Source organism: Tupaia chinensis, unplaced genomic scaffold, assembly GCF_000334495.1.
Source record: "Tupaia chinensis unplaced genomic scaffold, TupChi_1.0 Scaffold000515_1, whole genome shotgun sequence".
Classification (NCBI taxonomy): Eukaryota; Metazoa; Chordata; class Mammalia; order Scandentia; family Tupaiidae; genus Tupaia; species Tupaia belangeri.
The window spans coordinates 539788-558089 of record NW_006160028.1 but is presented as its reverse complement, the minus strand read 5'-3'; the positions used below and the strand labels follow the sequence as shown (position 1 = coordinate 558089).

General features: G+C 37.6%; 1 protein-coding gene across 1 annotated transcript in view; it reads left to right on the top strand.

The window, feature by feature from the left end:
- CCDC50 (coiled-coil domain containing 50) overlaps window positions 1–17749 on the top strand; it is a gene marked incomplete at its 5' end in the record, with an annotated part of 79056 nt that extends 61307 nt beyond the window's left edge. Inside the window, 6 exons of the mRNA XM_006156808.3 lie at window positions 319–434; window positions 838–882; window positions 1260–1361; window positions 3019–3098; window positions 9123–9229; window positions 11571–17749. Of these exons, the coding sequence (XP_006156870.1) occupies window positions 319–434; window positions 838–882; window positions 1260–1361; window positions 3019–3098; window positions 9123–9229; window positions 11571–11590 (470 nt within the window). The remainder of the gene's footprint in view (window positions 1–318; window positions 435–837; window positions 883–1259; window positions 1362–3018; window positions 3099–9122; window positions 9230–11570) is intronic.
- Window positions 17750–18302: the final 553 nt, after the last annotated feature.

Here is an 18302-nt window from a genome sequence, read left to right as displayed (position 1 = left end):
GCCTTCCCCCCCCCCCCTATTTTGCTGAGGCCTCATTTATAGTCCCTTGAATGATTTTCTACTGTTGGAGAAACTGTGTGAGGGTGGAGTTTTTACCAAAAGGTTTGAGTGGGTTTCTTTGTTTAAATGTAGGGAGTTATCTGCAACACCATTTCCATGCCTAGAGAAATTAATATTTCAGAGGCATCCCATGGTGAATTATGGAGTAGAGACAATATTGTCAGTATTAGACATTAAAGAAAACCTTCTTTTCTTGCAGTTTTTTTTTTTTTTTAACAATCTTAGTTGCCTAATTATCTTGAGGTTTTTTCCCCCTAGGAATGAAGCCAAGAATAGTAAAAGAAGCTATCTCTACTCCGTCACGAGTGACCCACAAGGATCAAGAATGGTATGATGCTGAAATTGCCAGAAAACTGCAAGAAGAAGAACTTTTGGTGAGCATATTTAAGCAAAAGTCCAGGCGAATCAGTGTATTGAATCAATCCTGAGATATGTTGTAGGCATTTAGTTCTCCATTGTTAAACTTGTAACATTTTTGTGGATGAAAAAAATGAAAACAATGAGAATAGATTATCCAGTTGTACTTATTGAGCAAGGATTAGCAACAGAACTTCCTGTCTCTCCATTATTAAGGTCTGATAATTCTTGAGAAGCCCGCTGTAAAATTTGATAAAAAGAGCCCCTGCTCTAGTTGGTGAAAATATGTCCACTGATTTTCAACTTCAGGGATATTAATTACAACTGGTTTCAAATCCAAGTTTATTTTATATAATATTTTAGAAATAAGTGACATCAATTCCAGTTAAATTGTTCTTCTTTATATTTTCTATACCAAAGGCTACCCAGGTGGACATGAGAGCGGCTCAGGTAGCCCAGGATGAGGTAAGTTCTTAATTAGAGTTTAACTGTGAGACTCCTTTTTTTTTTTCTTTTGTTAGTTTTGCTATGGGGCACATGTGCTTGCCAGAGAGAGACAGAAAAAGAAAGGGACAGTGAGAAAACACTTCCTGGGGTGGATGGCCACACTGAGGTCCCATACCCTGCATCCTCCTCTTGGGATTTTGGGCATGTACACACATGTGCCTGGCATGTTTTTCATGCTGCCAGGTCTGAGACATGAACTGTGCTATTGGTCATTTGGGATCCAGCCACCTTAACCAATATGCCACCTACTGGCCCTTAACTGATATTCTTGAAAAATAACAATCATTTCCTACTTGCTATTCTACAGTTAATGGTACTGACTGGATTTCGTTTAGGAAATTGCTCGACTTCTAATGGCTGAAGAAAAGAAAGCTTACAAGAAAGCTAAGGAGCGGGAGAAATCATTGGACAAAAGAAAGCATGACCCCGAGTGGAAGGTGAAGTGTGTGTTTTTTATCTAGTTTTTAGTTAGAAATAAATTAGAAATAAACATGAGACTCTGCTCTTAGAAGTTCTACCCATATATTTAGGATATACAGAAATACCTGTATGGCATATGCAAACTGAATTGTAAAAGTTGTTTCACTATGAAAAATCATTGAATTCTTGAAAGTAACTGGATAAAAAGTTCTGCTGATATTGAAAAACTCCTGTTTGTTTTAAGATCAACTGAGATGCCAATGCTCCTGGTCATTCACATGCTTTCAAATGTTTCACAGTGACCTTCTCTTCCTCTCTCTGCTTTTCTCTTTGTACTTATATTATCCTTTATTCCTATCATGTACCAGTTTCTCTTTCCTTTGACACAAGTTGATCTGTGGAAGACATGCAGATACACACTTATTACCATAATCATGGCTTAAGTCACAGTGTAATAACTGGCTAGCGTGAGCTTAGACTGCAATCTTCCCCTCTGTTACTCAGTAATAATTGACAAGATGGGCAGTGAATATAATTTTCTCTACTGTGAAGTAACCTGATAGCTGTATGTGGCAATTGAAAGTTCAGTTTAACAGACTGCTCTCCACCAATTTTGTAACTCCACTCTGGTCCTTAATGGAAAGATGTAGATCCCTTTTTCTGAAAATAATATAGAGAGGAAGACAAACTGTAGACAGCTGACAAATGCTAAAATCAAGCTGAGGGGAAGAAGAGCAGAGGAAGAAGAGAGAATTCATATAATAAAGGCCTTTTTAGGGAAGGCTACACTATGCTGAAAAGGAGGCAGCCTAGGATAGGTGTCTGTGAGACAGCTGATACTCAGCACTGCTGTCTCTCAAATGAATTTCCCTCTTACATCTCTGGTGTGGTCTCTCAGTCTCAGCAATGGCTGTGAGGAAAAAGAGGTAGAACCATGATAATAGTATTGCTCTACTATTTTCTGTTGCTCAGTTATCCAAGTGTCATTCTGGAAATAAAACAAAATTATGCTTGTATAGTTTCCTCTTTACCCTCTTAGTAATTCAGGATTTTTTCCCTCACATGTCATACTTTAGTCAGGGACTCCCAGATACTTCTGCGACATAAATTAAACCACAAGTAATTGCCTACGAGTTACTCAGATTCTCCGTTAACTAGGAAAGGGTAAGTGTTTTAAGGATTATTAATCAGGAAAGTCAGAAGTCAGTGTCCACATGTCTAGCAAGTATGAGTTCTTTTCCTGTATAAGTTGTGAAATGTGCCTTAATTTCCTGACTGGAAAATCACCAGCCCCAAGACAGGTGTATAGAAATAAGCCTGAGGGCACAGACCTAGTTTCCATAGGCACAGGTGTCTGCTAGTTCTCATGGGGTGCGGTGCAGCTGTGAAATGGGTCATTGACAGCCCGCCACACTCATGGGAGGGTATGTGCATGTGTTCTGCCCACTCATCCGGCTGCACTGACAGCCTCCAGCATGTATCTTCATGGCTATAGGTTTTTAATCTCTGAGTGGTCATACTTAAAGCATTTTATATTGCTTAATTAAATGTAACCTCATAACTTGGCATGATATATATAATTTCTAAATCTAATTATTTTGTGTGTGTGGGTGTATGTGTGTCTTTTTGTTGTTGTTGTTTTTGCTTTTTTGTTTTTTATCTTTCTGTCCATAGCCAAAAACAACTAAATCAGTACATCCAAAGTCCAAAGAGAGTGATGAACCTCATCGTTCTAAGAATGACAGACCAGCACGGTAAGATGATACCAGAAGGGGCTGGATGTTGGTGCAGCACTAAAACATGACACTCTTCAAGACAGTCCCACATGGGAAGACTCTTGGTTCAGGTGTGAAGGGCAGCCTAAGTATTCTGGGCCCAAGCTTGCACATGACCTGGCTTTGGTTGAGGAATGAGAGTGGATTATGGTGTCAAGACCCTGTTTGGGGGTGCTGTCTCTCTCTTTTTATCTCTCTATCTCACTTAAGGAAGAGAGAAATATATTTTTATGAGAGATTTTTATTGTAGGATGTGTGTGCTCGCTGGAGAGACAGAGACAGAGAGACAGCAAGAAATCACCCCTAGGGGGGATGGCCACACCACAGTTCCTTCTCCAGTCTCTTCTTGGAATCTTGGGTGCACACACATGCACCCGGCATGAGTTTCAAACCGCTGAGTCTGGGAATCAAACCATGGCTGACTACGTGGAAGTCCAGTGACGTAACTATTACGCCATCAGCTGATTCTGAGAGAAATATTTTTTTAAAAAAGAGGTAACTGAAAAGGAGAATGAGGGACTTGAGTTTAGTGTCAGTAAGGGAGTTATCAGTCACCTGAGAAGTGTTTATATTTTGGCAAGGAGATCCATAACTGTGATTTTGAGGTGATATCAAATCTTGTGGAATTATTCTCAAACTTTTATTTGTAGTCTTTACCTTGGTTATACTCCTTTTGTCCTTCTGATGTGTCGAAGCTCTGAATACCACTGTTGGCAACTTGGGTTGCACAAGTCAAATCGGGAATTTTTCAGAAACTGAAATGTATTTTTTGTTAGGACCAATTCTTGCCATTGCATTCACTGAATTGATGCCTTCAGCAAGAAAGAATGAGATGAACCATTTTCCTAAATAAAACCTTGTGTTTTAAATTTTCACTGGACTTGGGAACCAGCAGTTAGAGTAATGGCTATGTCGCTGGACTCCCACGTAGTCGACCACGGTTTGCGTCCCGGACCCGGTGGCTTAAAACTCACGCCGGATGTGTGTGCGTGTGTGCCCAAGATCCCGAGAGAATGGAGGAGAAGGGATTGTGGCGTGACCATCCCCCCTGGGGGTGATTTCTTACTTTCTGTCTCTCTGTCTGTCTCTGTCTGTCTGGCGAGCGCACACGCCCTATAGCAAAAACCTTTCAAACAAAAAAAAATTTTTTTTTCACTGGACTTCATGGTCACTTTGGTACATGTATATTTTTGCATGCCCAAAGACATTTCTTTCTGAGTTTTGATGTCCTAGGAAACTACCTGAATCATTGCAGACTATTTTAATCCCACTAGATCAGCTAGCTGTAGCTATGGCAACCATATCAATACTTCCTGACTTCTCTAAAGCAGACTTACAGCGATAGAGCAACTGCTGTCTGTCTTTCTCAGGTTGCCTACATATGTCCCTGGGAAAGCAACTTATTTTTTTCTCTATTGCTTTTTGTTATCTTTCAAAATAAAATAGGATTAATATAGAAAGAGAGGGGACCAGCAGATGGCGTAGTGTTTATGTCACTGGATTCCCGCATAGTTGAGCACAGTGTGAGTCTCAGACACAGTGGCTTAGGATTGAAATGATCACCTTGTAAGCTAAAAAATGTGATTGAATGTATTAAAAAAATGTAAAAAATTAAAAATTAAAAAAAATTAAAAAAAAACAAGCAACAACAACAAAAAAGACTCACACTGGGCATGTATGCCCAAGATCCCAAGAGGAGAATGGAGGAGAAGGGATTACAATGTGGCCCTCCCCCTGGGGGGGTGATTTCTCACTGTTTCTCTGTGTGTCTGTCTCTAGCAAGGGCACACTTTCTATAGCAAAAATCTCTCTTAAAAAAAGAAATAGGAAGAAGATATATTTATTACAAAAAAACTAAAGTAATATTAAGGCTGGTCCTATAATCTTGTGGTTAAGGGAGCCAGATCCCACATGGCTAAAAAAGTATGCTACAAACCCGGACCTTGAAAACCACGCCAGGCACACGTGTGTGCATGCCCCAGAATTTTACATGATGGGGACATGGAGGAGAAGGGGTTGCAGTGTGACTGCAGCCCGTTGGAGGAGGGGATGCCTTCTCCTCTTTTACTCTCCGTCTCTGTCTCTCTCTGGTGAGCACCTACACTCTCTAGCTATTAAAAAAATAATAACACTAAATCTAACATTTTGAAAACTCCGAATTATTAAAACCTTCAGTTTTGGTTCTGATTAATAATACTAATTCTTAAAGTAAAAGTTTTACTGTACTGGAGAACATACACAGTTGCTGCCATTCGTTGCACACACTTAAGCTGCTAGACAGTCTTTCCTTCAAGTGAATGCATTTAGTGTCCTTAAAAAGCCATCCTCTATTTTTAAAGTTATGTGCTTTCAAAAAATACCCTCCAGAAAATCGTATCAGGTTTGTATTGCTCTGAAAACAATAGTAGTGTAGTGTATCTAATTATATAAAAATCTGTTCTTACAGGTTTTAATTAAGCACATGCCAAACATTTTTAAGGCACATTTTAAAACTATGTAGTTTCGTACATCACTATAGTATCCAAGTAAAATAAGAAATAGCTATTCTGTTCTCAATAGATAGATATGTCTGGATTATTATACTGTTTTTAGTTAAATGAATTCCAGTCATCTTTAGGATTATTTCACATTCTTTCTCCTTGTTCTCTTTACAACACTAGCAACTTTGACAGCAGATGACCCAAAACAATATGAGAGAGTTAATAAGGTATATTAAACTGAAAACAAGTATACGGGATGCAATAGGTACTCTAAAAATATTTGGCATTTTGAAGAAGAACGAATAAGTGCTCATATTTTAAATGGCTATTAGTGAAAAGTAACTTGTATCACTAGTAGAACTGAAATCATTTTTGACCTGAGAGTTGTCTTTGAATATCACTTAAAGGAAAGTTTTGTGTGCATATTCACTTACATGAATATTCAAGTGGATAAGAATGTTACGATACCTATTTTTTCATAGTTAAAAGTTAAAGCTTAGCGCAGCTGTGGTGGCGTGTGCCGCTCAGGTGCTGCGCTCCACAGGCTGGCACTGCCTGGAGGCTCTGGTTCTATTTCCTGTCCACACTTAAAGCTGGGCGTGGTGTTGCATGCCTGTAATTATAGCTGGCAGGCTGAAGTAAGATGATCTCAACATAGTGAAACTATTAAATAAAACAATAAATTTAAAGGTTATATATCTTGGACTTACGGATATTTTGTGGAACTAATATTGGAGTATATACGTAGACTGGTTAGAATCTATGATTTCTTTCATATTCAATCATGGTGGAAAAATTTAGTTAGTGACCTGTACAGAGTTTCTCTAAGTGTAATAATAGTAGTAGTAGAGGAAAAACAAGTGGTCACACAGAATCTGTAGCGTTCGTGATCGAAATTCAGTTGCTTTATTCAGTCCAAAATTTTCTACTCTCGTGGCCCAGCCCTGCAGCATACTGGTTAAGGTAGCAGAATCCCATACAGCCAACCGTAGTTTGAATCCTGTCCATGGTGGCTTGAACAGTACCCCAGGTGCAAGTGCATATGTGCACGCCCTCATCTACAGGGTAGAGAAATGTGTTTCTGTCACCCTCTGGTGAACAGACATACCCTCTAGCTATTAAAAAGATCTTTTACTGTCTTTAAGGAAATAGAAAACAATTTAGCAATCGGAATTAATTCTGACTCTTTCATTGGAAAATCTCGAACCTGTTCCAAATTGTTTTAACTACTTTTATTATACATTTTATATATTTAATTCTGGTGATACTACTTGGCATTTTACTTGAATTTCTCCCTTAGAAAAGTATAAAGATGTTATAAATTTCATTCAGCTCCTAGGACATTGTTGACATACATCGATAGTCACTTATTTATGAAATATTTATTGTTAACTCTAATAATTGCTAGAACTGGGATAAACAATTCAAGAGTGGACTATTTTATACTCTTATGAAGTTTCTAATTTAAACAGTTATCTAGATAATTATTATGATACTGTTAAGTGCTATGGATGAAAAGTAATAGGGTATTATAAGAGCATAAGGAGATGCTTAGCTTGGTTTAGGTGTTCAGGAAATTCTCTTGACAAAGTGACTTTAGAAGTGAATTCTGAAAGGTATTTGACTCTATCACTATATCAGTTAAAGATATAAATCATGGGTCCAGCAGTTAGTGTAATGGCTGTGTCGCTGAACTCCCGTGTAGTCGACTGTGGTTTGAGTCCTGGACCCGGTGGCTTAAACTCATGCCGGGTGTGTGTGCGTGCGTGCCCAAGATCCCGAGAGGAGAAAGGAGGAGAAGGGATTGCGGCATGGCCATCCCCCCTGGGGGGTGATTTCTTGCTTTCTGTCTCTCTGTCTGTCTGTCTCACTGTCTCTGGCGAGCGCACACATCCCATAGCAAAAACCTCTCAAAAAAAAAAAAAGATATAAATCATTTCGTTAGGAAATTAGGAAACAGGTAATCCTAGTACAGCAAAAAAATATAAAACAAACTATTGATTAGTTAAGATTTTCCCAACTTTGTATGAATACTCCTAACTTTGAAATAGCCATCTCCAATGTAACAAATTAATTTGGTAGGACCTCTGGAAGCAGTAAGCCAAGATCTGTCTTCTGTAAAACCAAAACACTAACAGAACTGCATGCTAAGAAACTGAAGACATTGCAGTATGATTTGTTTACTTGTGCATGGAGATTCTAGAGAACTTTCTGGCATTCTGTCCCATTTCACAACTTCAGCATCTTTTTCCTTGATCCTGACTTACCATGCAGCCTTGTCCTGAAAATTAATTGAGATGATCTATGGAGAACCCATAGCACAGTTCTCAATATAGACACAGGGTTATGTCATGCTGTGCTCACCTCTTCCAGGTACTAAACCCAGGAAGAGACCAACTGGGGACAGGGTGAGAAATTGGACAATACCTGTTTTTACGTTATTTATTTAAACTTGCTTTGGGACTTGGGCCCTCACCAGAGAGAGGCAGAAACAGAGGGACAGTAAGAAAGCACCTCCTATTGGAGAAGGGTATACGACAGTCACCTTTCCTCTTGGTTTTTAAGCATGCACACATGCCCATTTTGTTTCCAAGCCACCAGGTCCAGGACTTGAACTGTGCAGCCAGCCATGTGGGATCCAGCCACCTTCACCACCATGTTGCTGGCTGGCTTGTTGCCTTTACTTTGAAATGACAGAGCCCATTGTACCAAACTGGTCTGTCAGTTTACAAACCCCAGGACCTTTTGCCGTCTAGATTTTATATGTAATTACACAAAATATCCTGCAAAGCACATGGTTATATTTTGATTTCATCTGATTCCATGCTTTAGTGCAAAATTTGAGTACACCTTAAGGAAACAACAAAGGAATGAGAGGTTTTGTTTTTATCTTCATTAATGCTAAATACATGCAAAAGTCTGTGTTAAGTAACGAGAAGCTTAGAGTTGGAAACATTTTCTATTTGGTTTATATTTTTTCTTTGACAAAAAGAGTTGCAAACACATTTATTACATAGAAACTTGGAAATGTACTAAGTTCTGCTTCGCCACCTAGTGGATAAGAGAACTTTGCTCTTGAAATTGTGTTTGTCAGCGTTTCTCCCTGCCTCTCTCTGCCTGGCTTTCAATCCTTCCTTTCCTTTTTTTTCTTTCCCTCCTTAACTTTATTACTTCTTCTGGTTATTCCTTTCTTCTTCTTTCTTTTCCTTAATACAATCTACCAAAGCAAAGTAAATTTCTTACTAATGACAGCAATTGTATCTCCTGAGTCTTTGTTTGTCTAGCACAGTGATTAGGTGTTAAGAAAATATTTGTTTTTTATTTAATTTTTGTATGTCAAAACAAAGAAACAGTAAGGAAGAATAATTTATTCAAAGTCATACACCTGTCCTAGAATGAAGGTGTGAATTCTGTAGCAGTTGGCTTTTTATTTCTACGAAACTGATTTTACCTTGTAAGCCATTGAGAGGTTGAAGTGTAGTGGCCCTTCTTAGACTACCTCTGACTTCTGGCTTCTCTCTAGACCACCACCACCCGCCATGGCAGATGCTGAGGATCTGGATTACAATCCCTTTACAAACCAGCATAGTTCTACACGTCATTTCTCAAAGTCAGAGTCCTCACATAAAGGTAAGAGGAGTATGTGGTCAGGTTTAGCATTGTCTTTATAAGCCTCGTGTTATGGTAGGAAATCAAATGGCGCATTGTGGTCACTAGAGAGGAAAAATAAGTTATCTTCCCCTTAGCAGATCACTATACTATTCTTTATGTATTAAAACATAAAAAAAGATTAAAATAAATAAATAAAATACTTTAAATTGAGGAAGATTTTCTGTGCATTTGCATTTTCCTCTAGAGTGACTTCATGGCTTTTGTCAGATTCTTAAAGGGTTATTGTGACCTCTGCTTACATTGATTGAATTACTTTTTCTTTACCAGCTTTTGTTTCCCATTTGCTCATGATCCTGTTAGTTCGGTTAAATAGGCACCCACACATCCTACACAAAACTTCTATACAAAAGAGACCAGCAGGTTGTGTGGTGGTAGAGGCATTGGACTCCACATGGCTGAGTATAGTTTGAATTCTGGACCTGGCGGCTTAAAAATCATGCTAGGTGCATGTATGTGTGTGCCCCAGATCCCAAGAGGAGAATGGAGAAGGGGTTGCTGCTTGGCCATCCCCCCTGCAGGGAGTGATTTTTCACTTTCCCTCTTTCTGTTTCTCCAGTTTGCACACATGCTCTATGACAAATCAGAAAGAGAAAAGCTAGTACACAAAAGAAAAGTGGAGCAAAAAAAACAAAAAAGAAGAAGAAAGAGCATCAGCTGGTGGGGTGGTAATTAAGGCAGCTGGATCTTACATGATTGACTCTTCAGTTTGCATTTTGGACTGGTGTCTTGAAAACACACTGGGTGCTTGTGCATGTGTGCCCAAAATCCCAGCAGGAGAGAGGAATGGAGGAGAAGGGATTGCAGTGTGACTGTGCCCTATGATGGGGGATTTCTAGCTTTTCCTCCTTTGCTCTTTGTCTCTTTCCAGCAACTGCACATGTCCTATGGCAAAATTAAAAAGACAAAAAAATAAAAAAGAAAATGAATCAATTTAGATACCCAAATTAGACCAGACCTCCCAAATGGAAAGAATAGTTGGGCATGTTTGCACTTTCAAGGATATGCATTCATTTCTGTTTATTTTTATGACTAGTAAAATACAATAATGAAAATGTAGTTTCTTTATTAACTTTCTCATTTACACACACACACTTTTTTTATAGAGAGAATTTTTGCTATAGTTAGCGTGCGTTCACCAGATACACACACACACACACACACACACACACACACACACACAAGGAAACCACCCTCTGGGGGATAGCAACGTCACAATTCCTTCTCCGCCTTTCTTTCCAAATTTTGGGCACACATACACATGCACCCAGTGTGACTTTCAAGCCACTGGGTCTGGGACTCAAACTGGGGTCAACCATGTGGAAGTCCAGTGCCCCAACCATTGTACCACATGTTGGCTCCTCTTAATTTTTTTATTATTCTTTCTAAATTTAGTGATAATCTTTCCAAATTTCTGTAAATTATCTTGCTTCCTGAGATTGAAAGATAGCATTGTACAGATGACATTCCCAACTAGTTAAATCAGAATCTCCGTGGGTGTGGTCAGGTATGTGCAGTTTTTGAACAGCGTTGCTCTCTGCCATTCTGACATTTATACAATGATGAAAAGACACAAAATATTGTTGAAAATAAGACAAAAGACATTGTTTGAAAATATGGGATTAGTTGGACATTATAAGTGTCTTTATCAGAACAGCTGGAAAATTAGAAGACATAAAAGCATGGAGAACAGTTGTGGGTACCAGCGACGGTGCTGGAGGAGGACGGGAAATGGGGGAGGGTGAGAGGAAGGGAATCAAGGGGAAAAGAAAGAAGCAAAACATTGAATGGACACAAAAATGGATACTCATCTGTTGATGATAACGTGTATAATATCTTTAACTGGACTAATATATTGTGTATGCATGCTGGGAAATTCATTTTGTTTGCTGTAATGATAAAGAGTGATTGAATGTATACAAAATTTAAAAATATATATTTTTAAATAAATATATTTAAAAAGAAAAAGAATAGCCTGCTAGGCACAGTTTCTCTCAGTTGGTGGTCTTTGTACCATTCCTGATGTAACTGCAAGTAGCTTATGCTTTTCTTTCTCAAACTATGCATGTATCACTCTTCTAGTGAAGTCTTTCTGTCCCGGACATAGGTTTGATGCCCGACATTAAAATAACACATCATATCGATATATATTTCACAGTCAAGAACAAAGGAAACATTAAACCACTTAAAATGCATAGATAAAAAGATAAATTATTTTTACCTGAGCAGGGGAACAGAAAACTATCTTGAGCTTTAAAGATTTTTCCTTAATTGTACTTTTTTTATTCCCTCCCCTCCTTAGGTTTCCATTATAAGCAGTAAAAGCCTAGAAACCTGCCTGGAAAATGGACTCACTGTGGCAGATATTACTGGATGATGCAGAATGCATTCCACACTTACTTTTTTCCTCCTGTGTTTGTACTCCTGGGATTTATCCTCAAGTGTGTTTCTGACCATAAATAATTTTAGTTTATTTCAAATGTTTTGGTTATTCCCGATCACTTGGGCAGTATAAGAAAATGTAGCTTCTGAGTCTTGGCCACCTCTATGCTGCATATACTTCCTGGGATATAGGATTCTGAGAGCTCTGTAAAACGCCATCTTGTTAGGTGTGGAGCATCGATATCCAAGGATTAGCCTTTATTTAGCAATTAACAATTTTGGAGATGAATGATAAAGAGTAAAACATAACGGTTAGATGCAATTCAGAATAAAAGAATATAGGAAATAGTTTTTTTGTCCTTTTAATATATGATATTTTGAAGGACAGAGCCTTTGCTTTTTGTATTCTTCAGGAAGAGAAAAAAATCACAACCATAAAGTATTGAAAAAAGAAACACTGGTAGCAGTTGAACTGTGTAATTCTGACTACGTGGACTATCGAGATTTGCCTATCCTTATAAACTCCTTAGGAAGATTGGCCCAGATGTCATTCTTTAACACTTTGTCTTTGCTTCATCAAGAGCAAAGGCTTTCTGAAGCTCCTGGGCAATGGAGAATTTATTACTGTAAACTGACAAAATGTAATTTTCTGAAATTTTGACTCAGGTCTGTGCAAAGTCAACTGAGAATGAAAAACTTTGTATCCCCCCCCCTCCTTTTTTTTTTCTTCACATTTACTTGCAGAGCGAAGGGAAATGGAATTGGGAGATGACTGCGTTGTTTGCGTAAGTGTTGATGCCATCAGTCTCTCTAGCTGTAGACTGAAGTTTTTCTCTTGCTTAAAAGACATAGCAGTATTTGTTGGCAATCTCTCACAAAAACACGCTCTTATGTACCCCTTCAGCTTGATTTGTTATTACTTTTTGTTGTTATGAATCTGCCATTTCTGACATTTTAATACGGTCTTTGTTTAGGAATGAAATACACAGGTGACAAGGAAAAGTTGTTAACCTGTTTGTTTTCTCCACTGGGAACTATATTCTGTTTGCCTTATCTTTCTGCAAGTAGTCTTTAAAGTCAGGAAGTGTTCGGGAGGTTTTTCAGTTTTTCACAATGGATTGGCTCTCTCCTTTTGAGAAAGAGCATTAGTCCCAAAGTTTTTGTATTATAGGAATTGGAATAAAAGGTATGTAAGAGTTAAGTTTGGGGCATATGATACTCCAGAAAGAAATGAAACTCCAAGGGAAAAAGACACTTTGGAGAAATTTAGGAAAGGAAAAATAATAGGACTTTGAATAACTATGATGAAGTGAATATTAAAACAAACAAACAAAATCTTCCTTTGAATAGGGAAGAGAGACAAAACAGAGGTCCTGACTTCAAGTCAAATTCCACATGGTGGTTTCAATATAAAAAACTTAGGCCTGTTAACTTACAGTAATGCTATATTTTTTTTATCTGCCCTGTGATTTTTGCTTCATGTTTTTAAAAGTTTTTAATGGTGACTTTAAAGAAAAAACAGTGTATTTTTATTTGATAAGTAGGCAAATGGGAAACATCATTTGCCATATTTTTATTTGATAAATGTTTATTTTTCTATCTCATACAGTGATCAGTTTTACTTTAAAAATTCTGCACTTCTCTTGCCTCTCATGTACTTAATTCAGTCATATTTATTATAGCAAAATGTTAACTGGAGATATTTCATTCAAAAAAGTGTCAGGTCACTTTAAGTGTTACTTAACCAGAGTATTAGTGTTTCAGCTGTCTTACATTAGTGACCAAATGTGGTATTTCCCTTGTGCTATCCAGTTTAACATCTGTATTCAAAGTTTATTACTTTTTTTAGGTTTTTAAAAGATTAGAATTTTAAAATATTTTTTTTGTAAAGCAAATACTTTTTAAGAACATCAGAGTAATTATTTCCCTATGAATAAGGAGATAGAAACTAAACTCACTCAGTTAAATCCTCTATTCCTTCTCATTCACATAATGAAATAATTATCTTTGAGACTGTAGAAACAATTAACAACTGTGTTTTATTGAACTGCCACTCTTCCTTTGTGTCCTCTGCTTTTTACTTTGTCATTTTTTTTATATAAATGTGGAAGCATTTATGTTGTTCCTGTGGCTGGAACATATGCAATTTAATTTTTAGAGCCACAATGTATTATGCTTTACTCTTGTGATGTAAACTAATATTTCTGACATTGGAAAACTTTTGTTTCTATATCTGATGTCTGGAGGCCAGGCCCCAGTAAAACCAGTGCTGTTTAATGAGCAGAGTATGCTAAGGCTATGTTGGCATGGACACCACCTCTCCCCACACATCCTTTTCTAGATTATTGCCTAGAAGTAAGGTTAGGGAAGTATCAGATTAAATGTTCTGACTTTAAAAAAAAAAATAGCATTCAAACTACTTTCTAGACCTAATTATTTTGGCGGGGGTGGGGACTGGACAGTTGCTTCACATTTTTTAAAAGAACTTTGAGACTTTCAGAAAGTAACTTTGCATACCTTTAAGTTACTGTTTCTCAAGTGAGTTTATGACAACCAGCAGCATACTAATGAGCTGCAAAAACAAACAAAAAAACAACTGTAAGGTTTTTGTCATAGGAAAACATTGAAGTTAGGAAAAACAGATATGGATAGACGCTTGCAGAAGAAAGCTTTTTTAGAATGGCAGTGGTATTTGGATCTAGGTCAGTATAATCCCAAGTGGATGACCCTAGGGCCATGCATGCCACTGAACTCACTAGAAAATTGTGAGCCCAGTTCTTTTCTTTTCTGCTGTGGCCTGAAGCTGAACTGGATGATGAATAAGTTCACAGTTGTTTATCCCTTTTCCTCAAAGGATTTTTCAGTATAAAAATAATTAGCTTGTAGCTGACCATTATTTTTTTTAGTACTGTCAAATTGTGTCTGAATTTTGTCTTGTGCCAAATTGGAAATAACCTGCTATAATATGGTGCGGTTTACCACATAAGTGGTTAACATTTTAGGGCCTTGATTTTTAATTAGTGTTGCCTTTGTATAAAAATCACTGGACTATACCACGATGATTCATTATTCAATGCTGATTTTCTTGAAAGAAAAACTGGTGACTGGCTGCAGGTCTCCCATCTAAGGCAAAGGAGTAAGACCCCTTTTGGTAAGCAGCTTTTTAAAGTACTGAGGACAGAGTAGAGCTTCCAAGTAAAAGGCCTTTTCTCTTTTGGGAACATGGTGCGTATTTATTTATACACACACACACACACACACACACATGTATACACATACATGAAATACTAACATTGAAAGGGAGCACTGTCAGGTTGATTGCACTGTATGTAGTGTCCCACAGTCTGTTAACATTTACTTTTTAGAGGCAGTCATAAAATAAATCAAAGCTTGATCTTTTAGCAAAAAGAAAAATAAGTTAAAGTACTTTGTCCAAGAAGTGACTATTTAAAACTGTGGTCCTATTTTCTTCTCATCTCTGGTGGTGCCTGTGAGTCTTAAAGCCATATCTGCTGATCTTACTGCTGATAAAACACATTTTACTTCTTAGCCCGTAATAGCTAAGATGGGCAAAGAGAAGCCAATTGGAAACTGTCCTGTTAATGCTGCATGGGGCATGAGTGCCATTCAGCATCTTGGAGGGATCTCTCTTATCCATGGTGATACGTAAGATTATTAAAGGAAACAGGTAGGCTGCTCCTAGCATTTAATAAATGTCATTAGAAATGCCAAAATTTAATTCTAGAGATGTCAAGAAGGAAAGGGTAAACTGGGAAAATCTCACTGCCGCCGAGTCACTTTTTTCTGTGAGACCTGCACTTTATGCCAGCAATGTCTGTGAGGAGCAATATTGCCTTAAATTAGTTTGACTCTGACCAAGGTCAATGGACTTTCCTTCCTCTAGGTGGACAGCGGTCAACTCTCCGTTAAGATATACAATTCAGAGGGCAAGGATCTCCAAGGATCCTTGTCGTTAGGAATTTTGGCCCTACTCTTCCACTGAGCTGTGACTGACCCGTAAGTAACACCGTGCACACGTTATTCTATTCTGGCTTGCCTTCCAGCCTCTGAATAAGCAGTGGCACGATGCGAAGACTTACAGGACAGTGGCAGTTTCCTGGCCAGAGCCTTCCTTACCAGATGATCACTTTCTGAATAAGTGAGAGTTGACCATCCCCTTCTTCTGTGTAGACTGTTTCTGTGTAGAAAGTATTTGCAAAGATTCTATTGTACAGTGAAGGCATTCAGATTATTTGTAAAAAATTTACCAACACCCTTGTGTAGTCAAGTGTTTACCATTAATAAAAAAGAAAACCAAACAAAATGGAGACATTTACTTGAAATAAGAGGTTTGTTGGTATGAAGAGTATTTCTGTATTATTACTTTTATGAGAAAACTAACCAGGAAACTTACTATGGTAAGGAAGACACTGGAGTGGTTTTGAAAGGTTCTGTTTGATTGCCACAAATTAACAAAATTATGTAAGTAATCATGGTAATTCGTGGGACTCTTTGGCCCTAAAAACCGTTCTCTTTCTCATACATAGGAGTACTACATAGTAACATGTTCCAAATAGTTTTAATATGTTTCTGTTAGATTTAATATGCTTTTGTGTATTCTCAAAAAACTAGAAAATGTTTTTCTCTTTTGAGTAACTTCATTGCATCCGAGCTAGCACTGTGCTGGTTCCAGCATTTCAGATAAGGGCAGAATTGATTCTATAACTTAGAGCCCCATTATTTATTGCTGAGGTTCATATAGAAAGAGTAAAAGAATTGAAATACAGAATTTGAGTGGCATGTCCTTCACAAAAGAACAAGAATTAAGAGTAGTGAACAAAAGACATTTAAGAAAATATACTATGACATATCATATATTTAGAATATGTTTTTGTTGCAGTCAGTTTCAGACCCTAATTGCTAAAATAGTTTCTAGATGTTAAATTTTATGAGAAGGTTTACAATGTCAGAATTTTTGTACTTCTGATTGAATTAGTGTCTGAAATTCCCATAGGCATAGCTTCAGCTCTTACTTTAAACTTAAAGTCACATGCCCTTTCTCAGAAATAGCTATATTTTTCACCTCCGTCTTCAGGCAATCCAATATTCATTTTATGAGGTATTATAAATAATGAGAAAGTATAGTGGGGAGAAAGTTTATAAAAGTGACATTTCAAAATGAGAATTCTCTGTGATGGAGTGTCCCTTAAGAATCTATCCCTGCACAGTGTGTATTTTGAATAGGTGCTGAATTAGAAAGTGTAAGAGTTTGTTCATAAAAATCAAGTTGCTCAGGAAATTTGAGGTGGTGCAGTCATTCGTCTTATAATTTTGAAAAGTGATCTCTCTCGAGAGATTACGTAGTGCCCTGGCACTTGCAGATTCCTTGATTAGAGCCCTTTTGACATTTGGAATGTGGATATGTTTATGAAATAAATGTGACATTATCCCAAGTGCTCCTCAATTTACAGCCAAGCTCCAGAGAGAAAGGCAGCTTTGAAATAATTATTTGATGGAACCTAACAGAATCTTGGTGGACGATAGTTGTCTGTCGTCACAGATAGTTGTCTGTCGTCACAGATAGTTGTCTGTCGTGACAGAACACAAAGAGGTCACCTCAAACCATATGCCTATCTAGAGATTAAGTGAAACTGTGAGGGACACTTTGTGGATGCCTTAACGGTGTCCCCTGGAGGGTATAGCTCACCAACGTGGACTAAGCTGGTGGAAACAGTCTATTTCCATTCACCTCCATATAGCACAAGTTGTTCCTGCTCATGACTCTTTGAGGATCATGAGAATTGTGGTGCTGGTGAGTTCCGTGTGTCCTGGGAGGTTGAGATGGTCAGAGTCATTAAGGCACTCTCCATTGTTCAAGCCTCTCTCAAATGCCAATCATACATATACATCAGTTCATCTATGCAAGCTTGTGTTTTCATGGTTTTGTTTTTTACACCTTATATCCCAGTTGATTTTGTAAGCATTGTCAGTATGAATATTTTTTAAACCAAAGTCTGTGTGCTTAGTTCTCCTGAATGGTTTGACTGAAGTAAATACCAATCTTGTCCTCTCTTAATAAAGTCATTCATTTGTTCGGTAGTCTCTGTCTCATGTTTTCTTCACTGCAGTCAAGGACTCGGGGGTTATTAGGAGTGTGTGTGTGTGTTTTCTTGATAAAATAACATCTAATACATCTTTGTTTAATAACAGCAAGATATTATTTTATTGCAATTCCATCCTCTTTCTGTAAAAATTGTATGGCATGATACTAATGCTTAGTACATCGAAGCTCTCAGCAAATGCTCCCAAGTAGAAATCAGATAAATAGACTTGTTTTCTATGTAGTGTTTAGTGGCTTGACTGACTGATATATTTGGGAGAAAAGAACAGGTAAGTGGATATTCGCATAATAAACCTGATTATTAAGTCTCCATGAGTAGTTAAAGACTCCATAAATACAACTCAGTCTGCATATACATGGTACTTTGTAGACACGTATAAGTAGATTTTGAGAAATGGATGTTTGTAATTATTGTTTATTTAAAATTTGATCTTACAGGGCTTGTTATTTTACTTGGTGTAATAGAAGAGCCATGATATGGGAACCGATTCTGCAGAAATTTAGTAGATATCTTAGAAAGAATGCTCGGTT